At 56.7% G+C, this 26,292-nt stretch overlaps 8 protein-coding genes across 8 annotated transcripts; 2 read left to right on the top strand and 6 right to left on the bottom strand.

Annotated features, from left to right (window-relative positions):
• Positions 1–255: 255 nt before the first annotated feature.
• On the bottom strand, positions 256–958 carry DCS_06758 (uncharacterized protein; the record flags this gene model as incomplete). The annotated part of the gene is made up of 4 exons (XM_040804046.1): positions 256–404; positions 457–590; positions 641–728; positions 787–958. 4 exons carry the CDS (start codon positions 956–958, stop codon positions 256–258), a joined length of 543 nt encoding a protein of 180 aa, XP_040654150.1.
• Positions 959–2,781: 1,823 nt separating this feature from the next.
• On the top strand, positions 2,782–4,845 carry DCS_06757 (exonuclease; the record flags this gene model as incomplete). The annotated part of the gene is made up of 1 exon (XM_040804045.1): positions 2,782–4,845. One exon carries the CDS (start codon positions 2,782–2,784, stop codon positions 4,843–4,845), a length of 2,064 nt encoding a protein of 687 aa, XP_040654149.1.
• A 1,076-nt stretch (positions 4,846–5,921) lies between these two features.
• Positions 5,922–7,469, bottom strand: DCS_06756 (uncharacterized protein; the record flags this gene model as incomplete). The annotated part of the gene is made up of 1 exon (XM_040804044.1): positions 5,922–7,469. The coding sequence occupies one exon, from the start codon at positions 7,467–7,469 to the stop codon at positions 5,922–5,924; it is 1,548 nt and encodes a 515-aa protein (XP_040654148.1).
• A 1,889-nt stretch (positions 7,470–9,358) lies between these two features.
• DCS_06755 (peroxiredoxin 5, prdx5) lies at positions 9,359–10,108 on the bottom strand (the record flags this gene model as incomplete). Its single annotated transcript, XM_040804043.1, has 3 exons — positions 9,359–9,390; positions 9,445–9,695; positions 9,798–10,108. 3 exons carry the CDS (start codon positions 10,106–10,108, stop codon positions 9,359–9,361), a joined length of 594 nt encoding a protein of 197 aa, XP_040654147.1.
• Positions 10,109–16,193: 6,085 nt separating this feature from the next.
• Positions 16,194–18,785, top strand: DCS_06754 (GTPase-activator protein for Ras-like GTPase containing protein; the record flags this gene model as incomplete). The annotated part of the gene is made up of 3 exons (XM_040804042.1): positions 16,194–16,595; positions 16,673–16,921; positions 16,971–18,785. The coding sequence occupies 3 exons, from the start codon at positions 16,194–16,196 to the stop codon at positions 18,783–18,785; spliced, it is 2,466 nt and encodes an 821-aa protein (XP_040654146.1).
• A 910-nt stretch (positions 18,786–19,695) lies between these two features.
• Positions 19,696–22,453, bottom strand: DCS_06753 (uncharacterized protein; the record flags this gene model as incomplete). The annotated part of the gene is made up of 3 exons (XM_040804041.1): positions 19,696–20,622; positions 20,720–21,413; positions 21,492–22,453. The coding sequence occupies 3 exons, from the start codon at positions 22,451–22,453 to the stop codon at positions 19,696–19,698; spliced, it is 2,583 nt and encodes an 860-aa protein (XP_040654145.1).
• A 1,446-nt stretch (positions 22,454–23,899) lies between these two features.
• On the bottom strand, positions 23,900–24,130 carry DCS_06752 (uncharacterized protein; the record flags this gene model as incomplete). Its single annotated transcript, XM_040804040.1, has 1 exon — positions 23,900–24,130. The coding sequence occupies one exon, from the start codon at positions 24,128–24,130 to the stop codon at positions 23,900–23,902; it is 231 nt and encodes a 76-aa protein (XP_040654144.1).
• Positions 24,131–24,273: 143 nt separating this feature from the next.
• On the bottom strand, positions 24,274–25,354 carry DCS_06751 (Histone chaperone, ASF1-like protein; the record flags this gene model as incomplete). Its single annotated transcript, XM_040804039.1, has 4 exons — positions 24,274–24,649; positions 24,738–25,046; positions 25,138–25,186; positions 25,246–25,354. 4 exons carry the CDS (start codon positions 25,352–25,354, stop codon positions 24,274–24,276), a joined length of 843 nt encoding a protein of 280 aa, XP_040654143.1.
• Between the last annotated feature and the right edge of the window lie 938 nt (positions 25,355–26,292).

Genomic DNA, 26,292 nt, shown 5'->3' with positions numbered 1-26,292 from the left:
GATTTCCATGCAAAGGCCACCTTCTCGGCCAGGACCGTGGCTGGGACGCGTTTCAGAAACCATAAGCACCTTGTCGGATTTCCCGGCCGAAGCAGGTGTTGTGTTTTCGAGACAGCGTCGAGTCGACGGCGGACCATTCCTTCGACCACGGTCGATACGGGTGCAGTCCGACATCGTAGGTTGGTTACCGATAGGCCGCGCGATCATGCAGCTCGCATGTCATTGTTTCCCGATCCATTCGAATCAACCTAGTCGCTAGTTGATCCCTTTGGATGGAAAATCGGCAGGACGGGCTTGTCCCGAACTGGAGACCTTGATCCACGGCATGGTCGTGAGATTGGCCCATGTCCCTTCCCAATCCTCAATCAGCTTGGCACTGTCTTGCTGCATGACGTCTGGTATGACTGCATCCAGTGAGTCACTGTCCTGGGCGAAAGACTTCGTGGGTGGACATACGGAAGCCGTTCTTGTACTCCGTCTCGAGCGCGGCAATCTTCAACTTGAGAAGGTCCTCCCGGGTGCTACCGGGCCGCCCAGGCCGCCGAGCCTTCCTGAGTTCGTCGTACTCGTCATCGTATTGGTGAACGAATCTTGGCCTGTCAGCATGCGCCGTCGCCCTGGCATGTCCTGCGGCACTCACGCATGAATGAGCTCCTGGACGGCCGCGATATCAAGAGGCTTGCTGACGCTCTCCTTCAAGCCCTCCTGGAAATGAGCAACTCGATCGACTGTCATACAAAATCAGCACGAAGTGACGCGTCGATCGAGAGAAAGACTCCCGCATACCGATGGGCTGCTCCCGCTTGTTCCTGGCACTGCTGAGCTTCTGGAGCCGCAGGTCTCTCATGCTGGCCTTGTGCAATCGCATCGAGTCCCGAGACTTCTCGTGCAGGGCGTTGACTTCTCCATTCCTCTTCTTGGCAATGTGCTTGCGCGTCTTTTGAAGTGAGGTGGGCATTCTGATCTTTTTTTATTTTCGTGAAACCGACGATGGGTGTTTCCCGCCGTCTTGAAGTCGGTTAGTTGGCACCGACCTTTTTTTTTTCAAATCATGTCACTGCCTTGGCGTGCCCACGAGTGTCTGCGGAGAGAAGGTGGGGCGAAGGTACCGTGCTGAAATGAGCGGCTGTTAACGGCACCGTCATTCATGATGCGCAGAGAAGGGTTGACATGTAAGTATTAGTAGATGTAAAATCAAGCACTCGTATCCGTACATCCAGCATCTAAATGTAAGTACGGAGTATATACAGTACCTACGGCAAATTCTCATATATTCATCCGAACCAACGACATCAAAATGCTGCAATGCCGTTTGCCACATCGTATGCTTGGTGGATCTAGCAGCACGCTTCACGAGGTCCGTAGTACTTTAGTACGCATGCTGGATCTCGGTACTCGTAATACTTCCTTGTCCGGAGTATCAGCAGGCACTTTCTATTAGTAGCAGCAGTGACTACGATATTCATCTACAGCTCGGAGTTTCTTAAGTACAAGCATCAACGTACTTGTTGGTGCCCAGTAGAGTACTAAAGGATTGCGACCTGCGTGCCGTAGGAGCACCTAGTAAGTACTGTAATTATTGCCATGGCACCTGTATCCAGGCAGCTAACCTACAAGTAGTAAGGCACTAGGAACTGGGTAATACTGTACTGTACGTATCTAATACGTGCAACTACTGCTCCGTACGCCGTACAATATAGTACACTGTTAAATGCGGATTACTTGTACTCGATACTTGTGCAAGTACGGAGTACCGGTAGGTAAGCAAGTACTCGTGACACCAACTCGTCAAGGAGCGCGCCTGGCTCCACCGCGACGCCCATCAACGCGGTTGAAAGTCTCCGTACCTACTCCCAACGGCCCGATCGTTAGCGAACGTGAGGGCCCTGGCACAGCACGCGTCTTCCATCGTCCACTGGCCGACCCATGTACTACTACCCGCGCACGGGTCTACGACCACTACGGAGCACTGCGAGGAATATTACTCTTCATGCAATGTAACCACCGACACGGCCACCTTCACCTCCATCTCCTCACCTTCCTTCAACGTGCAAGAGCTTCACTTCCATCCCTCTCTCGACCCTCGCCCCGCAACGAACTCGACTCCTCATTTATGCTTTTCGTCGCGATCTCGGCCCCCCAATCTCAATCCGTCCGATCTGATCCGCCATTCTTCGCTCCATCTGGTTGCTCCCCGCCATCACGTCGCGTGTCTCTACGGCCGCCCGCCTCAATTGACGTAGCTCTGCGGCTCCCTCCTTCATCGACGGCCGACGCGATTGCAAGCAACGAATTCTGGTTCCCGGTTTGCTCCAAGTAGAATCATAGTGCCCTGGCTGATCCAGCACCTCCTACCTTGGCTTCGTCGTCGTGAACCTGGCTGCCTCCGGCAACAGGCTGAACCCGGGCGTCGATGGGGACAGCGTAACGCATTGGATCGACAGTTGCCTCCGAGTTGGCAAGGCCATTGCTGGCTTTTTGGACAATGGGTGTCTCCGGTGCGTCGGCATTCACCCTCGCAGCTCTCTTCCATTGCTGACCCGCCCGCCCGCCAGGGTTGCTGCCTCTGCTCAAGTCAATTCAACGCCCAACGGAGCTGAAAAAGTTCCGGGGCGAGACCCTGGGCGTTGATGCCTACGGATGGCTTCACCGCGCTGCCTACTGCTGTGCCGTCGAACTCGGCCAGGGCAAACCGACAAAAAAGTAAGGGAAGAAGTGCAAGTCTCTGCGACCTTGAACGCTAACGAGCACCACGCCTGCCACAGATACATCAATGCCGCCATGCACCGCGTTCGAATGCTTCGTCACTTTGGAATCACACCCTACATGGTATTTGACGGAGACTACCTCCCCAGCAAGGCTGCAACCGAAGAATCCAGGGCACAGAAACGCGAGGAAAGGAAGCGGCATGCGCTGGAACTCCTCGCGGCCGGCAAAGCCAGCCAGGCGGCCCAGGAGTTCCAGAAATGCATCGACGTCACGCCCGAGATGGCGAGCTCCGTCATCCAACAACTGAAACTGATGGGTGTTCCCTACGTCGTCGCCCCTTACGAAGCCGACGCCCAGCTCGTTTACCTCGAACGGCAGGGTCTCGTCGACGGCATCCTCTCCGACGACTCGGACCTGCTCGTCTTTGGCGCCAAGCGATTACTCACCAAATTGGACCAGTACGGAAACTGCATCGAGATAAATCGCCGAGACTTTTGTGCCTGTCGCGAGGTGTCCCTCACAGGCTGGTCCGATGCCGATTTTCGACGCATGGCCATCCTGAGCGGTTGTGACTATCTCAACGGGCTCCCTAGCGTTGGGCTCAAGACGGCATATCGCATGCTTCGAAAGTGCAAGACACCGGAACGCGTCGTCCGCATGCTTCAGTTTGAGGGAAAGCGCGTGTCTGAGAACTATCTGACACAGTTTTACCAGGCAGAATTGACCTTTCTGCACCAGTGGGTGTACTGCCCTACCAAGAAGGAGCTGGTGCACCTGACGGACCTAGGCGGGTCGAGAACGGCAGACGAGATGCCCTACATCGGGGTTCACGTTGAACCGGAGCTGGCCAGAGCAGTTGCATCGGGAGACATCAACCCCATCACAAAAGATGCCATGCACTTCCAGACGACGCCTTCTAAGAGAAGGCATTCCCAAACGTCGGCAGCGCTTCCCAACAAGCCATCTACGAGGAACATCAATTCCTATTTCAAGGGTCACAATCGAATTCCCATGGGCGAGATGGACCCCAACTGCTTCTCTGTCGATCCCCAACGGGTTGCGCAAATTACGAATGGGGGCTTGGTGCCTCGGGTCTTTCCCCTCCCCAGACCGTACCTGGACGGCAAAATTGAGCCGGCAAACCGTGCGGCGGCGGCGGCGGCGGCGGCGAGCACGACTCCAACTCGGACCTCCCCTCGACTCCAACGACGGAAGACCGAGCCGCTCTCGAACATGCTCCAGCGGATTCCCGGCAGTCCAGCGGCGGCACGATCCGTCTCGGATCTCACCCGTGCGTCTGCCATCGCGTCGCAGACAGATCCACAGAGCAGACCGAAGAAGAAGGCCCGTCTCTGTGATGACGTCGTGGATGACGGCTCGCCGAGGAAAAGTAAATTCTTTCCCAACCCGAAGCGCAAGAGCCCCAGACGGGTAAAAAGCGAGGCGTACCTGTTATCGGATGACTCCATCGAAGAGGCCCTTCGCAACCTCCCAGATATTGACGGATGGAAAGCTGCGACAAAACCAGTCAAGTCGGTCGCCATCTTTCATGACAACGGCCTAGTGACAGGTTCGGAGACGCCGCCGACGCTTTCATACGAGAGCCGGATGAAGCAGCAGCGCCCTGATGACATGCCCACTGCCACGGTGGGCTCGGTGTCACCGCCGATTCCGGCCAAGCCTCTACTTGTCAAGGGCTTGCAGCCGTCGATTCGTCCTGCTCGCCCCAACCTCGGTCGGTTTTCACTTTCATCGCAGTCTTCGGCAGCGACTCCCACCTCGACCATGTCCTATCGCTCCACCACCTTCAGCGTCACCTCCACGCCATCAACGGCGCCCTCGTCGGCGAGCTCGAGATTCACCCCACTCCAACGCCTCGGCGCCAGGGTCGTGAATACGCCTCTGTATCAGAAAGGCCTCCACTCAAAGCCCAGTTCGGATGGAAGTTTTGGCCGGGGATTGCCGGTGAACCCCTCATTTGTGCCGTTGCCCAAGGTTGACCTTGACGAAGTGGAGGCGTTGAACAAGTTGTGCGGCAGCGAGGACCAGTTTGTGCCCGACACTGATTTCGAAGCTGAGGGTGAGATCGACCTCCCCTCCAAGAAGCTCGACCTGTCGCACTTTGCATTTGCTTGAATTATGGGGACTATACGGATGCCCGCGGTCGTGGCTCATGTTACGAAGATGCAGTTCGGGGGAGTTTGTGGCTGTGAGTGTTGTGCCATGGACGCTGTCGGGGCAGCAATTTCACGCCGGGCAGCTGCCCTTTGCACACCTTTCATTATTCTCTGCTCCGTGATGTCACGGTTGAACGGATTTCTAGGTGAAAAGTGTGGCGGGGGATGAGTATAACCCGAGAACAGATTTGTTGGCTAGGCGTTACGGAGAACAACTACATGTACGACTTTGCAGAATATACCAACGTAATTTTAAGAATGGACAAGGAACAATATCCGTGTGAGGCTGGTTTGCTATGCATGCAACACCAAAACATGTGCCTACAATGAATGCGACTATTTGTCCCTAACGCGAGCCAGGAGAATATCAAGGGCCGACGACTCCCGGCCAACATACATCCCACAGTGTGCAGGTCTGAGCCCGGATGATCCCACGCCGGGCGGTGCCTGCTCCTCGCCGAGAATGAAAACAAAGCAAAGGAGACGCTTGAACGTTCATAGGCAGCGAAACAACGCCCCAACAATGCTAAGAACATGCGCTCCTCCTTGATGCATTCACGCGTCCGCCATAACGATGGGAAGAGCAAGCAGGTGCTGCAGAAAAAAAATTCAAGGTACCGTTTATCGCCTTGCCCCTGTACCAGAATCAAAGATGAAAGGAAAATAGCCGACGCCGTGAAGAGTGGAGTGTATATGGTCAGTTGCTTCGTGCGACTCGCTTGTTCTGTGGTGCTGTTCAAATGCATCGGAGAAATCGGCTCGAAGCACAGCACACGGTGCGGCAGAGCAGAAGCCTGGGTGATTGCAGAGGCTGGTCGGCTGCGGCGTCGCCCTCTTTGGTTTGTGCCCGCACAAAGGGATCATGGCCCAGACGACTAGGACGAGACGGCCAAGATTTGGACGGCCTTGTTGAGTCACCCCGACTCAGCGCCGGACGAGAATGGAACTAGAGCTCGTGAGATCTCCGTTGAACGTCCATTTCGCTGAAATAACAGAAACAGTCAGCCATGGGTATTAGGGGAAGTCAAGGGCTTTTCAGTGGCGCACACCTTTGGCCAGATTATCGGCGGTGTCTTCCAGGAGGATGACCCGTCGCTTGTTACAGTACGACGTCTTGTCCATGATATCAACCTTCAGCTTCGGGTCCGACAGCTCCTGTATCGGCTTCTCGAACATCTCTGACAGGTTCTCCACTGCCATCTCGAGGTCCTTCTGATTGTCCTCGAAAATCTCGGTGAGGTTGTTCCTAGCGAGATAGAACGCGAAAGCATAGGTCCACTTGAGCGTCTGCCGGCAGGTTTGCAGGGCCTGGGAGGCGGAGTGGAGGTACTGGACCTCGATCCAGGACATGCCCGAGGTGGTCTGAAGCTGAATCATCTTCTTTTCTGTCTTGTTCGCGATGTCCCTATCCAGCTTGGCGGATTGCTCGTGGTTTGCGTATCGGTTATAGTAATGTAGATATCGTTCGAGGGACGTGCGAGACTTTGCTTGGGCGTCCCGAGCCTCGGAGCCGCTCTTCTCCTCGAAGCGGTTGCAGTTGTACCAGCTGGTGCCGTGTTCCGACCACAGGCCCATGCACATCCAGCAAAACTCATACTTGCACTTCCTGCACGTCATGTGGTTGCACCCACCGTTCTTCTCGATTGTCGAGCTGCACTTGGGACATTCCTTGGTGTTGGCCGATATCCAATTTGCCGTCTCCGAATCGTCGGCGCACTTCTTAAGCCATCGCTTGACCAATCCGCAGGGGGCAGGCTGGTGGTCGGCATTGGGACAGCCGAAGCAGAAGCGGTAGCCGCACTGGCACTCGACGGCGGGGACGACCTTGTCCAAGTCCTTCTTCTTGATGCTGCACTCGATGACGTTGGGGCAGTCGGGCGCTGGACACCATTTGAAGATATCCTTGTCCTCGACGTAGGTGCGGTTGAGGAGGTACTGATAACGGCCGCGGAGCTCCTGGGTGACGAGCAGATCGAGCGACCTGGAGTCAAGGATGCGGGCACAGTTGTTAGCCGGGCACTGAATCCTCGCCGCCTCGCCTTCGCCGCGGATCTTCTGCGCCAGATAATGCCGATAGCAGTCGGCGCAATATCGGTGGCCGCATTTCATGGCAAAGGACTCCAAGCCTTGCTCGTCCTCGCAGCAAATGTCACAGACGAAGTCGGGCGTGGTCTCGAGCTTCGGAAGCGCCGAAGAGTTGTTGCTCAGGCCGGCAGCCTCCAAAACCTTGTCGGGGTGGTCCATGTAATCTTCGAGGAGGCGTTCCTTGTTCCATCGGAAGTAGCGGAGCAGGATAGCAGCGTCTTCCTTGCGCATGTCGAGGATCATGTTGACCTCGTCCATCATGTCTTCCTGCTGACGCTGTATGTCGGACGGCTCGAAGACTTTGAACGGTATGACGTGCGCCGGCCGCTTCGCCCTGTCGAGGTCCTTAGCGGACAGGCCAAAGTCCGGGTCGGGCTCATCGAAGTCTTCCTCGTCGAATTCTATCAACGTCAGTCTGGGCCCCCACGGGACGGAGCCGGCATGCGGGCGGCACGCCGAACAGGTGGCGACACGTACCTTCACCGGCCGATATATCATCGTCCCCGCTGTACTCCTGCATTATCTCGTCGTCGCTGGACATGATGGACATGTACTCCTCCTCGGAATCCATACCAGTGGTGACGGGGGTTGGCGGAGCAGCTGGGGTGCGAGGAGGATAGCCGGCTGAGGCGACGAGTCGTTTGACAGAGGCGTTATCCCTGGCGTCCGGGCTGATCGTCGCCTCAGCGGCTTTTCTCTTCCTCGTGAGAGGATGAATGATGCCGGTTTTCAATGGGCAGTGGCGATGACTCTAGCTCGTCGAGTGTTGGCCGTCGACGAGCTCGGAGGGGAGAGACGAGGGAGTGCTATGAAGTCAGGAGATGGCGGCGAGGAGGCTCGACGTAGCGGGGCGGCCGAACGGTGAGGGGGGAGGGGAGGGGACGAGGGGACGAGGGAGGCAAACGCGGGGCCCGGGGCGGTTTCGATTGAAAGGAGTACTCGTCGAAGCTTCGCGGAAGAAACGAAACAGAATTCGAGACAGCGCGCTATGCGTACTCTCGCGTTGGAAGGTGGGAAGAGAAGGGTAGAGGGGCGGAGAGCTTTGGTGCTTGCTACACACCTCTGCCTGCCGGAGGGTGGGGGTTGATGATTTGTGAATGACGATTGCCAGCAGCAGGTGTGGAGGGTCGGCTCGAGATTCGAGTAGGGATTGCTGTGCCAGTGGTTGCACTCGTAACACAAACGTACATGTTTACAGTACCCAGCACGTTATGGGATTACTAAGTACTTGCATGTACTTGTATATATATATGCAGTTGTGGTTGTACGTACTTGTACCGTCGTACTCCGGAATACCGTACAAGCGCTCCGTACAGTACTTGCTCCGTACTGGTAATTACTAATTAGACACTTATACTCCGTACAGTACAACTATTATTATTACCTATTAGTAGTTTGCAGAAAGTGTTTTTATTTTGTTTCGACACTGCGATGAGAAAGTAGTTGTATGGGCATGTAAGTACCTGCGTCCTATACATGTGCACCTGCGTACTGTACATACGCAAGAAGACACTAATCAGTACGGAGTAGGTACCGTAATTATTACTTGTACTTGCACTGGCCAAAGCACAGTGCGTTACAGCAAGCGGTACTCTGTACTCCGTACGTGAGCGCTACAACTTACACCAGATACAAGCACTACATACTACCTAGCAGGTACTTGAACAAGTAAATCCGAGTACTGTACTGCGTACTCGGTGCATACTTGTACAGCAAGTAAGTACTTGTACATTGTACATTCGTGGGAGGATGGAATAGTCCTGGGCAATAGTTGAGTGAAAGCCTGTTCCAGTATTCTGCATCAATAGTATTCTGTATCAATATTACCTGTAATACCTCCAGGAGCGGCAGATCCTCGGATATTTGGGTGGCAGGATCGACACGTGGAACTCGAACTATTAGCTAGCAATTCACACCAGAGGTCATCAGCACTCACTCAGCGGGATCATTACCAACCGTTGCTTTCAGCGGCACATGTTCGAGACGTCGCCTTCGGCCGGTCTCTTGCTAGGTGCATGCGTAGCAGATATGCCAAATAATCATGCCGGTGCACTCGATCGGTCGATGCACACAAAACTACTGGTATAGTGGGGTTGTAAAAACGTCGATTCACTTTGCAGTAGTAGCGCTACCAAAATTGATCGCCACTTTCGTCTCGTGACTGTAGGTAACCTGAAGGATGCTGTATGCAATCTACATGGACACAGCATCTTTTTATCTCTCCTCGAATCGCGTCAACGGCGTCAAAAAAAAAACTATTTCTGTCTTTCCATTCACGAGACGTAGGTGCACAAATTGCTTTTGGTCGCTTTCACCTCTCTCTGCATCATCCCCGCTTGCGTCGGCTTCCTGCACCGTTCTCCGCCGTGCCACATTGCAGGGCTCAGTCATGAACCCAGCACCTTGTCGGCCATGGAAACTACACAATGTCAACGGGTTTTGTCCGAACCGGCCCAAGTCGAAGCAAACGTACCGTCGGCACCAGTGGCGTCGGGCTCGATATGAGTCTTGGTGATCTTGCCGTTCTCGACCTTCAGAGCGTATCGCTGGCTGCGGGTGTGGCCGAAGATGGGCGCATCGAAACCAAGGTCCAGTGCCTTTGTGAACTCGGCAGTGGGGTCGGCAAGGAAGCGGATCTGGACGCCGTCAACAATTGCCAGACATGGGAGCAGCGGTTGTACTTGCACCCGTCTGGCCGGTAGGGTCCAGTTGCTCGCTCCAAGCCTTCATACTGCAAGTCCATCAGCTGATCAGCCTCGTCGGTGCGCCGAGAGGTGCATTCGGGACGTGGCGGGGCAGGACGGGACGAAGGAGCATGGTTCCTACACGAAGGGATCGTTGACCGAGACGACAAAGACTTGGCCGGCCTTGTCGAGGTTGGGGTGGTTCATGTAGGACGGCACATGCTTGCTGGAGCAGGTGCCGGTGAAGGCACCGGGAACGCCGATGATGTATCCGTCGGACGATTGGAACTCCTTTGCCAGGTTGATTTGGTTGCCAGGCGAGTTCTCGTACAGGCCGCCAAAGTCGGGCAAGCCGTCACCCGCCTTGACGAGGGCTCGTGGTGTCGAGTGCAAGCTTCGCACCGCGCCTGGTAGTGCGCGCGCGACCGGTCGGAGGGATGCACGGAAGGCCATGACGGTATTTCGGGGGTCGCACGTGAAGCGGAAGGTAGTCGTTCGTCCGTGACGTGTATTGGCGATGCAGGTGATGGATGGCGGATGGAGGTTGGCAGGCCACTAATGATAATACCCACAACTCCCATTCTGGAGCTGCTATTTTGTCCCTCGCATCATGAGGTACAGGGTAGGCATTCTTGCCGGGTACTTTCGTCGTCGTGCATGCGGGTGGCCGTTGGAGACTCTCGAGCCGGGTTTTTTTTGTCATGTCAGCCATTACTAGGTGATATTATTCTCGAGATTCCGTACAGAAAATTGTTAATCGTGTTGTGATGAGGCACAACCGGAACTGCCGTGGTATTTGAAGAATCGCCCGTCGTCCCACGGGCGCTTACTCCCCATAGCAGGCTGCCTGCCACCTGGTCGTCGCACTTGCTGTGCACGTGCATCTCGGTATTACGTGTTTCCCCCCTCACTCGGACGGCAGCACTGTGTCGTCGACGACAGCACGTAATAGAAGGCAACGAGTTCAAACCGCCACGACAAACGGGCCGTACACGACCAGTCACCTTGAAAACCAACGGCACTGACGTTCAGACGCGCTTGGGGAACGAGCCCAACGACGACGTCGGCGCTAGATCCGAACGAAATAGCGAGCGCAATTGTCGAAAGGCTGCCAAGCCGCCGAGCACCGTGATGGGTGCGCCATGACGTCTGGTCCGTCCATCGGGTGGTTTATTGATCTGCCGTACCGGACGTTGCCTCGCCGATGAAGCGCATTTTCCTCACACGGGCAAGGATCGGTACGATGCACCTGTGCAGACTCCAAATCCCGTCCCAGTGGAGGCGGGGTCGAGCGGGCAACCAAGGAAACGGGTGTGAAGTCAAGGAGGTTGACTGGCGGTCGATCCATGACAGAACGCTCGACTTCATACCAAGACATTTCCCGCTTGCCATGGACATGGGAGCCGTTCGATCCGCCAGGCAATACCATCAGCACACCACGCAGCCAGGCATGCGGCGTTCTTCCGGGCGCACCGTACGCTCGTATTCCCGCCATTTCTGACGACGGCGACGGATATTGAAGGATGGCACCGAGCCGGCTGCCGCTCTCGCACACGTGCACCTGCCGCAGGGGAGGTCATGTACTGCACTTCGTACATGATCTGCAAACATATCCACGTGCGGTACACGTGCACGAACGCAAACATACTCACCGTCGAAGGCCGGCTTCTCAGCTCGCAAGAATGGCCTCTTCTCCTCGGCAATTCGTGCTACTCGTACTCCCGTATTCTCCAGCCACGGCACGCACGATCCAACCGAGTCGTGACCAGGACGAGTACAGGTAGACAATCATGGTGGCCAGTGAATCCTTGGCAGACAAGGAGGAGGCGAACGAGGGGGCGCGCGAGAGTGCAGGAGTCAATTCCAACGTCCTGCCACCTGGTTGGAACGCAACCATGGATCGACACCGTGCTGGCGAGTCATATCGGGCAAGGTACGAGCCGAGGAGAGTTGCCCGGCGCGGCCTCGAGTTGTGGCCGGGACGTTTGGGATCCGCGTCCTCCATCGAGGAGAGGGACATGGACGGACGGACCACGTGTGTAAAAGGTACGGTGCAGGGTAATTATATTGCTGGACAGGTACGGAGTAATACTGCGCAAGTACTGGCTCCTCAGCGAACACACCGTGTCTTGCCGCACTGTGCTACGGCAGTATAGTATTTAAACTCCGTACCGTATTGACTGGTCGTTGCCACATCGACTACTTGCGCTGCGAGTGCACTAGCAAGCAGTAGGCGTACAAGGAATTCCGCTCCGAGGGGAGCTTCATCGCCATTGCATTCACTGCCTCGGAGTCTGGTTTGGAGTACGGAGTACAGATTGGTCGAGTTGGGACTGTATTGTTTGCAAGGGGATGGTAGAAAAGGGACAGAGTGGCATTCCTCGAACCGACCGAGTCACAAAATGCCGGCACCAGGGCCCTTTCCAGTTGCGTCTGGAATGGAAGTCAAGGCGGCAAGCTTTGTAATGCCAGCCAGGGAGCAGTTCGTCAAGTAATTAATAATAAGTGCTCTACCCCTGCTGCGTGGAGTGTTGCCGTAATAATTGCCTGCTCGTCAGTGCGCGCGTGCAAGTACTGTACAAGTAAGTAGGTGTACAGGTATACCTAGTGGTATTAACTACTAGTACCCAGTACAGCAAGAAAACCGTTCAAGTGCTGCAATTACAGGTAATACTTGTACGAATACTTGTAGCACTACATACGCCTGATGCGGAATACAGTGCCCGTACTCCGTACCTGCACCTGTATTACTCGTTGCCCCTCGAGCTTGCGGTCCAGCGCACGTCCGCCGCCAGGGCACAGTGTTCCTTGGATGGTAATTATACCGCAAGTTTGCACATGGGCGCATAGCTGTTGTCACAAGCACGACTACAAGCACGCACTCCGCAAGTTCCGTAGGTGTACTGCAATTGTCCGCAGTCCATACTGGCACCTGGAGCCGTTATCGCATACTACCTACATGTACGGAGTACTCGTACTTTGTATGCCGTTGGCCGATGCGGAGTACAATAAGTGCTCCAAACGACAGCGATTGTGCGGGGTGGGCGTTCATGGTACATGCACTTGTACTGAAGCACTTAAGTACTAGGTACTTGGATGATGGGTCATGGCGGATGACATGGGCTTGTTGGTGGACACGTGCCTTGTTTGTACGGAGTACGTACTCCGTAAGGAGTACAGAAAAGTACTGCACTTGAGTAAAGACCACCAACTGTACTTGAACTTTGGCATGTCCTTTGCATGGAACAACTACACCCAAGCACGGAGTACTTATTCACGTGCAAATACATGTACGGTGCAAGTACTTCCATTCCGACAATACGTGTAGGCATATTCCGTAGTAGGCCTATACCAGGACGGTTGCGCATTGACGGATGGTGAGATCGATCTTGACCAATACCTCTAGCAGTAATAAGTATTACTTGTAGGTGAAGGCTGTCTGTCATCGCTTTGGCTACTACCGGGCCACTCCATTGCGGCTGCTCACTTGCAAGGACATAATACCTCATCCGGAGTATTTCACACCTATCTGTATACAGCATGACGTATCTTTCCTTGTAGCACCTGTGATGCCTTGAATGAACTGCACCTACCATGTACTTCCAGGTACAACCATGTACAAGAGCAATGCCCACATGTCCTGTAAGTACACGTAGTGATGATTAATATATGCAGTCGTTCCAAATAGGAATTGCTACTTTCATTCCTCATTACATGGAAGTTTCGCAGTGCCGTCAAGCACCTCCGGACTACCTTACTTACCTGCAAGCACAGTACACATCTACAATGAGTACAAGTTCATGTACAAGAAAACGTGTAGTCGTACATAAATAATTACTTACTTACCTAGTACTTAATTACTTACTTTACATCTACAAACACATGGGCATGCACATGCACATGCACAGTAATAACGCTTCGATATTATTCGGTGCTCCGTTCTCCGTACTTACAGTGCCGCACTGTACTTACGGTACTCAAAACAAGTACATCCACACCGCATACTTAGGTGTACGGTACTTGGACTACTTGCATGTACAACTTCGGAGTACTCCAGCAAGGACTACTGCAAGTACAGTATGTCGGCGTCTGCATCGCGCTGTGCATGTTCTTGGTGTCGTCATCGAAGGCCCCCTGGGAGCGATCCACCTCGCCACGCAACGGATAGGGACCCTGGTTGAACATTTCGCTTCCCGGTTGATGTTTGTCGTGTGCGATGGAAGAGTCTGTGTGCTTCGACATCTGTACTCGTAGACGACATCAACGGAACATGAAGCGAAGCAGAATGAAATTGTATTTGCGGCGAACGCAACACTCCTATATGATGGGAACCAATAATAGGCGCTCGGGACCGCAACAAGTAAATTATCTGCACATTTCAACCACGCTTTCCTTGGTAGGTGTACTCCGTACTCCGTAATACTTACTTACTGTACTTATGCTGTCGGCGTATCTTTACCAGAACGCCAGGGCGTCTGGGGCTACCTGGATTGAGAGTAGCCCCGCCCAACAACGCTTGAGTACATGTACAGCTACTTACTGTACATGTACAAGTACAAGTGCAAGTAGGAGTACCGCGCTCACATGTACAGAACCCGAAGGCGCACGTGTGCACTGCATTTACTGTACGCGTACAGTACTTTAACCGTACCAGTATTTAAAAAGGCACTTCCAGAGCACAAGGTACTCACGGGAGTGCTTGTCCTCCGTACGGTAACACTTGTACGGAGAACTGTGCTTACTACCTACCTACTAGGTACCTACTAGGTACTTTGGCGTCTCTGCCATGTCCCTGACTTGTATCGTACGTGCTCACGCCCCAGCAACTTTGGCCTGGTCAGGGGGTCGTCGCCATACAGTAGGCCGACGGGCATGGACTCAGTCCCCGGTGACGCGCGAAACAAAGTCGTCGCCATCGCCCATTTCTGGCCTGGAGGACTTCGTTTGCAATTCATATGCATACCTGATGCTTCCCTTCTTATCGGCGCAGCTCTCGCTTGCTTGCAGCTCCAGTCGCTGCTGTGAATGAGGGTGCACCCCCTTGTTGTAGGACGGAATACTCCGTACTCAAGTACATTGTCCTGAACTTACCTAAGCTTACTGATCTGTAGAGTACATATGTACGGTAGTTGCAAGTACATGCCCGTCAGTACAGTAGATGTGTACAGTAAGTACTTGGTACTAAGGTACCCTGCACGCGTCGTGGTGCTCGCACAAGTACTGTCCAAGTACATGTACATAATTCCATGTACATGTGCAAGAGGTGCGGCACTCCATACGGTGCATGGTACTTACTGGACTTGAACAAGTACGCAAATGCTAGCAACAAGTCAACCACATGTGGGAGTTCAAGGCCTGAGGCCGCAACTTCACCCCTCCTTCGTGCAGTACTTGTTTGTACCTAGGACTTTACTCGTACTTCACAAGGACGGAGCATTACTCGGGAATACGGACAACTCGACGAAACATGGTACGTTTAGGCACACGTGTACTCCGTACTTGTGCTCCGCACTCCGCATGTACTCCGTACTGTAATACGCCTGTTTGCAAGTACAACTAGTACAAGGACTAGGATGCAATGGGTACCTAGTACAGTGCCTTGGTGCCTAGTGCTCGACATTCACGCACTGGACTCCGTACGTGTACTTGTACATGAGTACTTCCGTACTGTACTGTACTGTACAGTAATACTGTAGAAACGCATGTACATGTAGATACGTGCCCATGTGCGGTCCCAGCTCAGTAACGGCGCCTCAACTCCCCTGCACGTTTCTCGCTTCGTCGTCTCGTCCGCCCTTCCCGACCTCGACTCCCTCCAACCTTGCCTTCGCCAGAGTCACTCGGCTCGACGTCCTGTCGCCACTGTCGTCAGATGCAGACCGCCTAGCTGTCGGCGCCTGCGAACCGCTACAAATCTCCTGCCCCCCACCCCCACCCTCTGGCGAAGCGGCGAGCGAAAAACGGTGAAACGCTCGCTCGCTCCCTCACTCCAAACCTCGCCATCACCGTCCAGAACAGCGAGGGGAAACAGCACCCTTTTCTCCATTGCGCTCGCTCGTACTGCCACCCGTCACACTCTACTGTTATAGCATACCGGCGGGGCCCTTTGACAGAATCCGAATCTCGCGAGCCCGACCGGTACGCGACCCGTTACTCTTCTCCAACGCATCCACCGCCGAATCAGCCAGCTGCCCTCCACAGGACGCGCCAGCCAGAAGAGACCCCCGATTCTTGAGTCGGAGCCTCGTCATATCACACCCATCAGCCACGCGATTATCCACTCGATCCCGTCCTTTTCATCTCGCTTTCAACACTCAGTTGCTCCTTCCAATATAAATGCTGTCCGATCATTCGCGCTGTGTATCTTAACTTCCTTCTGACGTCGACAGAGCAACCACAAACGTCAAGCCTGGAGCCGCGCAAATCTCTGCCGACGGCACATTATTAGAGAGAGAGAGGAACTGGAGGCTCGCTGACCTGACCCTCGTCACTCAGCCGCAGCCAACGCTTCCCCCCCATTACCCATCACCCGCCAGCCATGCCCGTCATGCTTCAGACGCCATCACGAGCCTCAACCGCCTCTTCGTCGTCCTTCCAACCCCTCTCGCGCCAAAACACCATGTCTTCCTACGATGGCACGCGCTCCGCGCGCCAGTCAAAACGGTACTCCATGTCCGCCCTCTACATGTCCATGTCGGCCAACGAAGGCGAGATGCAAATCGAGGATGACCTGGCCAAAGGTGCCGCGCGAACACCCGCCCCCCGACCCCGGGCGTTTCCCCTTGCTAACTCGAACCTGTTCCTAGCCCAGAAAATCCTTCGCGAGCTCAAGTCCAAGATCTCGTCCCAGTCCAAGAAGAACTTCGTCCTCGAAAAGGATGTGCGATATCTTGATTCGCGTATCGCGCTGTTGATCCAGAATCGAATGGCGCTCGAAGAGGTATGTTCGTTCCCTCTCGCATTTCGCCCCGCGTCGACCCATCATCGCATCTCCGTCGGACCTAACACCTTCCGCAGCAAAACGAAGTCGCCAGCCATCTCGAAGATGCGGCCGACATGCAGGAGGGCTTCTTCCCCAACGATGACAAGACCCAGAAATATGGAAACCTCATGTTCCTCCTCCAGTCCGAACCGAGGCACATCGCCCACCTCTGCAGGCTCGTGTCCATGGCCGAGATCGACTCCCTGCTGCAGACGGTCATGTTCACCATCTACGGCAACCAGTACGAGAGTCGCGAGGAGCATCTGCTCCTCACCATGTTCCAGGTCGGTGGAAGCGCCGACGCGAATCCGAGCCGTCGCTAACGCGTCCCAGTCCGTGCTCACCTACCAGTTCGACAACACGCCCGACTACTCGTCCCTGCTCCGAGCGAACACGCCGGTCTCGCGAATGATGACGACCTACACCCGCCGGGGACCCGGCCAGAGCTTCCTCAAGACGGTGCTGGCCGATAGGATCAACAGCCTGATCGAGCTCAAGGACCTGGACTTGGAGATCAACCCCCTCAAGGTGTACGAGCGCATGGTTGAGCAGATCGAGGAGGACACTGGATCGCTGCCTCCGCACCTGCCCAAGGGCATCACCGCCGAGCAGGCGGCGGAGAACCCGCAGGTGCAGGCCATCATCGAGCCAAGGCTGACCATGCTCACCGAGATCGCCAACGGCTTCCTCACCACCATCATCGACGGCCTCGAGGAGGCGCCGTACGGAATTCGCTGGATATGCAAGCAGATCCGCAGCCTGACGAAGCGCAAGTATCCCGACGCCAACGATCAGGTCATCTGCACCCTCATCGGCGGCTTCTTCTTCCTGCGCTTCATCAACCCGGCCATCGTCACGCCCAAGTCGTACATGCTCATCGACGGCACGCCGGCCGAGAGACCTCGACGGACGCTGACCTTGATCGCCAAGATGCTCCAGAACCTTGCCAACAAGCCGTCGTACGCCAAGGAGCCGTACATGGCGAAGCTGCAGCCGTTCATTCACCAGAACAAGGACAGGATCAACAAGTTCATGCTCGACCTCTGCGAGGTCAGCGACTTCTACGAGAGCCTAGAGATGGACAACTACGTGGCCCTCTCCAAGAAGGACCTCGAGCTGGACATCACGCTCAACGAGATCTACGCCATGCACGGCTTGATCGACAAGCACCAGCAGGAGGTGTGCAGGGACGAAAGCTCGCACCTCGCCATCATCATCTCCGAGCTCGGCCCGGCTCCGGCCCAGGTGCCGCGCAAGGAGAACCGGGTGATCAACTTGCCGCTGTTCAGTCGGTGGGAGACGGCCATCGACGATCTCACGGCCGCGCTCGACATCACACAGGAGGAAGTGTTCTTTATGGAAGCCAAGTCCATCTTCGTGCAGATCATGCGCACCATCCCGCAGAGCAGCGCCGTGCTCAAGCGCCCCCTTCGTCTGGAGAGAGTCGCCGACGCGGCCGCGACGAGCCGGAACGACGCCGTCATGGTTCGCAAGGGCATCCGTGCCATGGAGCTCCTCTCGCAGCTGCAGGAGCTGGGCGTCATCGACAAGAACGACCAGTTCGACCTCTTGCGCGACGAGGTGGAGCAGGAGCTGCATCACCTCGGCTCGCTCAAGGAAGGCGTCATCGCCGAGACCCAGAAGCTCGACGAGGTGTACAAGACGATCCGCGACCACAACACGTACCTCGTCGGCCAGCTGGAGACGTACAAGAGCTACCTGCACAACGTGCGGTCGCAGAGCGAGGGGACCAAGCGAAAGCAGCAGAAGCAGCAGGTTCTCGGCCCCTACAAGTTCACGCACCAGCAGCTCGAGAAGGAGGGCGTGATTCAGAAGAGCAACGTTCCGGATAACAGACGGGCCAACATCTACTTCAACTTCACGAGCCCCCTGCCGGGCACGTTCGTCATCTCCCTGCACTACAAAGGTAAGCGTGACCTCGCCGGCGCCCGACGCGACGGGGACCCCGTTCCGCTGACGCGCACAGGTCGAAACCGTGGGCTTCTCGAGCTTGATCTCAAGCTCGACGACCTGCTCGAGATGCAGAAGGACAACCAAGACGAGCTCGATCTCGAGTACGTCCAGTTCAATGTGCCCAAAGTCCTCGCCCTTCTCAACAAGCGATTCGCTCGCAAGAAGGGGTGGTAGTAGGTGGCATCAACCCCCACGCAGATGCGTTGCGTGCACCACGACACACTATCGGCAAGACGTATGGCGTTACGGAATGATTGATACCACCTGATGACGTTTTTTTTCATTACATGCAGCTGGACGAGGGCGGCATCCCACCACCCGACCGACTGTTGCTGGTCCTACCACCTGCGCCACCTATAATAATATTATGTTGAGAGGGGAGGGGGGAAGCCGGCCTGCCCCGCCTCGGCTGGTCTGTCGTGGGGCCGGTCTTCTTCTACCCTTCTCGGGGCGTTTCTTTGTCTTGCAATGCGTGTATGATGGATGCGTAACGGGCCGGCTCGACGAAGTGGATACCCGCCGGTCGATTGGATGAGCCGGACGACTGCAGCGCCGGATGCGATGCGTGCTCGTTTGGGTCGAAGACGACGGGCCTAGTTGCACTCGGTGACATGCGTCGCCGGGCCACGATGCAGTCGACGGGCGGCTTACCGCTTGGGAATGGTTGAAGGGAGAGGACTCCTGGCTGAGCAAGCGACGAGGGGTAGGGCGTCGCGTTTCTGAGCGTCAAGAGGGCAGAGCCTGTGTTTGAAATTTGTACGATGAAGCAACCTGGGGTATGCGTCTTATCTGTTCAAGAGCATTCTTGCTTCGCCATGAACTGTGCCACTATGCCCATCAAGTCGTGAGGTCCCTTTTCCGGGCAGCAAAGTCATACGATTCCCCTTGCAGTCAAGTAGCCACGCAATTCCTCCCCCAATGATCTAGTCGTTGAAAAGCTCTTCCGGGCATCCAGTCATAGAGTGCCTCGTCCAGTCATCGAATCATAGAATATCTCGTCCAGTCATACGTCGTCAAATCGTCAAATCCCTCCGCACCCCCACCGAAATGCCTTGGCGTAATATGCTCCGGCTCAAGCGGTCATTCACACCTTTGCCAGATCCATATCCTCCCCCCCTCCCGCCCCCGCCTCGCCGACCCTCTTCTTCGGCCACAGCCACCTCCAGCGACCAGGGTTCCCAGCGGCTCTACCGCCCGCTTCGGCGAGAAGCCTCCTCTTGCGGCCGGCAGTGGACCGGCTGGCGGGTAATGCTGAAGGGGGTCCCGTCGGCGAGGGCAACGAAGGTTGATGATCGCGGAAGCGAGAGGCGATGTAAGTCGCGGCGGCGTGGAGCGCTCGAGAGAGGACGGTGAAACTGCGCGTCTGGAAATGGAGGACGACGAGCATGAAGGGTACACAGACGAGGACCATGGTCAGGGGGAAGCGCCAGTCGGTGGCGGGAATAGTGAATTGGGTGATGCCGAATACAGACTGTGAGCATGTCAACAGGGGCTTTCCCTCCACCGTACTGTACCTTGCTGGCGAAAGGCGAGAGGATGCGGCTCGTGGACTCACGGTTACAAAGGTCAGAGGCAAAAACACCATGCTGATGGTGGTCAGGATCTGGATGTTATCACCCTGGTCGATGGCCCTCCTGCTCTCCTTGATAGAGCTCCCGCTGAAGAGTTGGTCTCTCAGATTCTCTATCTCCTTGCGGGTGCGCTCGTTGCGTTTGAGGACCTCGCCCAGCTCCGCGACGACTTTGTCCAGCTCACGGCGCAGCAGGGCCATCTTGTCGCGGTAAGCCTGGCCCTCGGCGCAGGTCGGGCTCGGGTGTGGCCAGAGCAAGGGGTGGGTGCCGGCCCAGAAATCGTCAGTGAAGGTGTCGACGTAGGCGGCGATCATGGCCTTGATGCCCGTGTTGATGACGGCGAGGGTATTATAGGCCCAGAAGTAGCGGCGGATGTAAGTGAAGTGCTTGTCTTCGAAAAGGAGTTTGTCGCGGAGGCGGCGGTCGAACATGAACTCGGTCTACCCAATGGGTTGTCATGTCAGTCTCGGGGGTTCCGGGCCGGCAAGGAAGGAAGAGGAGGAGGATTGGACGGGATGGCATAGCGAAAGGACTTACCGGAGGGGTAATGAGCTTGGTGATGCGGTCGTGGAGAATCTGGTTCCGCTTTCCGGCATCCCGATATTCGGATGTGAGGAGGTCAAGAAATGCGTAGGGGCCGTTGTAGAAGCTCTTGCGCTGAAAGTCCTCGCCGCGGACGGTGTGCTGGTCGTCCGGGAAGGATTGGATGCTGAGGAGGTGCCAGGGACCAAAGGTGTCGAAGAGGAAACCTTCCTTGGCACGCTCCCTCCTGTGGCGCATGCGCAGGGGCTTCGTGGGATCGCCGCCGAGGGAGAGGGCGAGGACAGAGCTGCAGTCGGCAATGTCGATGTGGTCGCCGAGGCGCTTGTGGATGGGCCGTTTGTCGAAACGCTGCCAAGGGGCCGGCTCGAGACCCTCGCCGACGGAGGTGTAGTACTTGAAGACGAAGAAGAAGGAGCGCTGGCGGAGGTGGACAAAGGTCGAGGCAGGAGGGGTAGGGGGGGTTGGCGAGGCCGTCGTGTCGAGGGAGGGGGTCGTGTGGTGGTGGTGGCAAGGAGGGTAGGGGATGGTCGAAGAAGGAGGCTCGAAGGCGCGGTGCATGAAGGCATGCGTGCGACCGCGGTTGGGGCCCTCGGAGAGCAGGTGGCCCAAGAGCTCGGCCATGTCGAAGTGAGGAGACATGGTGAGGTGGAGAGCGGCGAGGATGAGGGGCGTCGGCTCCTGGACGATGCTACGGCGAGGTTAGCTCGACGAAGCCGAGGGATGCGTGTTCGTTCTCGGCAGGGCACCAGCACGGAGGGGGACAGACGTGATTCGTCCGACGGCTTCGCCGTCAGCGTTGACACGCTTGATGGCCTCCCAGACGGTCGGGGCATCGACGATGCCGTCGGCCGTCATCTCGTGCGACGGGCCTTCGGCGGAATGCCTGAGAGTCGAGGCCGGGCCGTCAACGAGATCAAGGCTCATCTTGCGGGCCGAAGCATCGTCGGCAAGCTCGTAGACCTCGAAGGTGGTGCTCAGGTAGCTCTCGCGCTCGTAGGCGGCGAAGTCGGCAAAGGGCGTCGACGTGTCGACGTCGGCGCTCCTCCGGGCGACGTCACCGAAGACGTGGGCGGAGGCGTGGGCGGACGGATGGCGGCCGACGACGGCGTCGACGGCATCCTCTTCATCGCAGGCGGCGTACGAGTCGCGCAGGTGGCGCATGAGCATGTCGTCGGAGAAGCTCATGGGGGTGAGGCGACGCTGGACGCGCGGGGTGACGTCGTCGGGCCCGGCCAGGATCGAGGCGGGCGGGCGTGAGCCGCTCGTGGCGTCGAGCAGAGGGATGAAGGAGAGGTCCTCGTCCGGGAGGATGGCAAAGTCATGGTCGGCGGGCAGGGGCCTGGGCGAGGGATACAAGGAGAGGGGGGGCCGTTCGGTGCCGACGTCGAGGGTCAAGCGACGGGGACGGGGCAGCGGGCTTGGATGGCAGAGATAGGGATGAGACGGCGAGGGTGAACCGACGAGATGGACGTGGTTGGTGGCCTGCTCAGGGGCGTTGGAAGGCCACGAGCCGGACGTGAGGTTCGTGAGGGCGGCATGCAGAGGGGGGGTCATGGCGATGCCGATACCGGCCGTCGTGCTGCGGCTATCGGCCCGGTCACGGCCGCGAAGGACGAGGCCATCGCGAAGGCTGCGCGGTTGGCGACCGTAGACGTACTGTTCGTTCTGTTGCAGCTCGGTGACGGGGAAAAACTCGTCGACGCTCTGCGGGCTCTGGGCGGCGGCCATGAGGCGAACGAGGCGAGAGAGACACCGAATGCTACGACGGTCGAGACAAGCAGCAGCAGCAGCAGCAGCAGCAGGCACGCATGCAGGCACGCACAGCCGGCGTGAACGGTCTCCGGTTCGGCTCGATGGGATCGAGAGCAGGAGATCGAGGGATGGCGATGCAGCGCACAAACGGCGACGACGTCCATTTATAGTGGTGGTACAGCATGGGTCTGCGAGAAGGCCGTCATCCATGTGCATGTATTAGTATCGAGCAGCGAGGACATGGATGGATGGTACCTACGCCTACTGTACGCTGAACAATCCCAAGTAGTCAGCCTCGCCTCATCTCTCCTCCTCTCCGTCAGGTACGGTCCCCAGTTTGGCCATGAGGGGGAGGACGGATGGTAGACTGCAGAACTCCCACCATACATGTGCTCGCCACCACGAGTAGTGCAGTTAATTATTCGTCCATTACCCTGTACGTACCCCGATGCTTTGAGTGGTTACGACGGCACAAAACGAGTACACACAACGACCAGCAGGTGCACAGTACCTTGCCTCTCGATTCTTAGTACCTTGCACTCTGTATTACTCCGTACATGTACACGTACAGTATTGCACTTGTAGTATTATATCTGATACCTGTAGGGACATGGGACAGGGAGATTCGGCACATGGTGATGGGGCATGGGACATGAACGATATCAACCTAGAACTGCGCATGTAGGTCCTTGGTTCAGCCCCGAGCACCTTGCCTGCCCCAAGCACCCTGCCTGCCTGCATCGTGCATCGTGCGTCGCGCACTGGTCGCTTCGCCGAGCAGCTCGTCCACAGCCGCAATCATTCCGCACTGCCCAAGGAGGCTGCTCCCCCCCCGTCACCCATCATGCCGCCGTCTCTGGCGACGTGACTCCGCAGATCAATTCTTGGCATCGATCCGACCAAACCCATCTAGGCACTTCTGCGGAGAACGGGGCCTGTCTGGCTCTGCGGCTCTGCATTCGTCCCAGCTCTTTGTCTAGCTAGTTCGTCGGGCATCGACGCAGGCTTCAGTTGAACGAGAGGCTTCGGCTCGGCGCGGCTGAAGGCGGTGCGCGTGCCGTCATGGCCCCGATTGCATCGTGCATGGAGCTGACGCCGACGCCGTGGCCGACGCCGATGCCGGTTGGGCCAGCTGGCCTGGCCACGTGCGACAATGCGAGGGAGAGCGTCTGCCGTGGTGCTGTGTGCTGGCAGGTAGGCAAGGAGGCAGGTAGGCAGGTAGGCGGGCCGGGCGGACAAGCAGGAGGAGAGGATGACGAAACTTCAAGTGTCAGGGCAGAGCCCGGAGGCGAGGCAGCGTGTCCAGGATAGGTGTGGAGTGGAGGTGCACCCTTCCAGGCCCATGATCACGCAGGCAGCCGGACAGGAACAATCCATTTCCGACCAAACCCCGTCCAAGTCCCGACTGCCACCCGCCCTATCTCAGTCGGCTCCTTCACCATCCTCGGCCAGCACCATGTCTCGTGACGTCGACCGATCAGATGGCATGCTCAGCGACGTCATCAATATGTACTGATCCGATCTATCGTACTGTTCCTCGTCCTCGCGCCGAAACGAACATGCCCAACCCGACGCTTCCTTTCGTCCGTGCGCCCACGTCGGAGGGCAGCACCCCGCATCGTTGTCCTTGACCGTCCTCGTCGTCTCCTCCATGGCGACGACGCCCAGCCCGAGGTGGCGGCAACGGAACCGAGAGCAAGGCGTCAGCCCCGCCGCCTCGTTCCTGTCTTGCTTTTGCCTTGCCTTGCCTTGCCTTGGGACACCCTTCACTTCGTCCCTCCTCAGCTGCGGCTCACCTAGGAGGCAACGAAGATGGATTTGGCCGCGCTCACGCCCGCCCGCTTCTCGGCCTCGTCCACCTCCATCGCGTCATCGTCGACGCCCTCGCCCTCTTCCTCCTCGAGCTCGTCCTCGCTCTCGCCCTCGATGTCGACGCTACCGTCGTCAGACATGTCCTCTTCCTCCTGTCCGTTGTCGCCGTTCTCGTGCTCTCGCTCGACGCCGGCCATCTCGGCGTCCTCGCCAGGAACCTTGGCCGCGCCTTCTCCTTGCGACCCTTGTTCGGCCGCATCCTCGTCGGCCTCGTCGGCGCCGTATTCTTCGCCATCCGCCACGAGGTCGGCCTCGGGCTGCTCGGGCGGAAATTCGGCCGGCGCAGAGGCCTCCGAGTCCCTGGAGAGGAAGGGCTGTCAGCAACGGACCGTCGACGGCGGCCCCCCCCCCCCGACAGCTGCGGCGACCCGAGCGTGGATGAACCTACCACTTGATGGCGAAGCGGGTGACGCGAGGTTTCTCGGCGAGCACGTTGCGCTTCACCCGCTCGATCACGGGCTTGACAGGAGGCTCCGCGTTGAGCTCGTCCGAATCGTACTCATTGTTGACGTAATATCCCACCCGCACAAACTCGCGCCCGTCGTAGGCGCATGTCAAGAGGACGACGGTGACGCCGAGGATGTCGGCGTCGGGAATCCGAGACGTGTTGGGCGCGTCCGCCTCGAACAGAAACTTGTTGACGCCGACGGGGACGGGGCCGACGAGGAGCGAGTCGAGTTCTTGGTCATACTGGTCACTGCGCATAACGAACGTCAGCAGAAAAAAAGAAAAAAAAAGAAGAAACAAATCGAATCGCCATCGACGAGAAAAATGGCAGGTGCACTCACGAGGTGGCCGAGCCGACGTAGGTGAGCTTCCACTCGAGATCTGCAACGTCTAAGCCGGAGGAAAATGGGCATGGCACGAGGCGCTCGCCGCGACTGGTGAGAACGAACCCTTCTCCAGAGCCTCGAGGCACTCAAACGTGATCTCGAACTCGTACTTGTCCGTGAACTTGGCCGGGTTGTTCACCACCTTGACCCCGAGGAGCGAAACGACCGACATGCTGATGACGGGCCGCCCAATTGTCTCTCGCGTAGGGGACGGGAAGGAATTGGTCTTGGTCGACGCCGAGCTTTTCGGACGAAAAAAAAAATGGGCTGGTCTGGTGATTGTGAGCAATGACCCGTGGCGGCGTTGGATCTCGCGAGACGGACCGCCTTACCTTGCCGCCGGGACTCTCGGCCGACGGAGGAGGTGGCAGCACGATGCACAGGTACAAGTGCGGGGATGCGGATGCGAATGACGCGGACGGCGCGGCGGCGAGCGCAGTATTTGTTTTGCAGTGATGGGCAAAGGGTCCAGTGGCGAATGTGATGCGAATCGTTGGCGGGAGAAGTTTGCGTCCGCTTGAGATTGGGATGGTGGGTGAGAAAGGGATGGAGGAGTGGAAAGCGTGATGGTGGGACGCGCTTTGCACTCGCACCGCGTTGAGTGGTTCGCCTCAAACTCGTGACGGCAGTCAGGCACAAATTCCCCAGGCCGGTCTGGTTCGTTGGTTGCCGGCACTGACGCAAGTACGGAGTATTACCCATGCACAAGAAGTACAAGTAAGTACTTAGGGGTACATGCAGAAGTATGTGTTTTCGCTAGCAAACTCTTGTACAGATTAAGACTGTGCTTGCTTTGAACACTTACATGGAAGTTCAGGTACAACAAGTACGACGGGCTCAAGTACATGTACTTCGTATGTGCACTAATTATTACTTGCAAGTGCGAGCGCGTGGTCCAAGCAAGTACAACAAAGTAATACTTACTGTACATGTACAGTACACGTATTAATTATACGGAGTACTCCGCTCTCGTCTCCAATGCACAATTGTACAATAGTATGGAGCATATTCCGTACAACGTACTTACAATTGTACATTATTATTACTCAAGTACAACGTAAGTACGTACTCCGTAATACTTACTCCGTACTTGTACTTACTTACTCCTTA

This window comes from Drechmeria coniospora, chromosome 03 (genome assembly GCF_001625195.1).
Source record: "Drechmeria coniospora strain ARSEF 6962 chromosome 03, whole genome shotgun sequence".
Lineage (NCBI taxonomy): Eukaryota > Fungi > Ascomycota > Sordariomycetes > Hypocreales > Ophiocordycipitaceae > Drechmeria > Drechmeria coniospora.
This window is presented reverse-complemented; position numbering and strand designations above follow the sequence as displayed.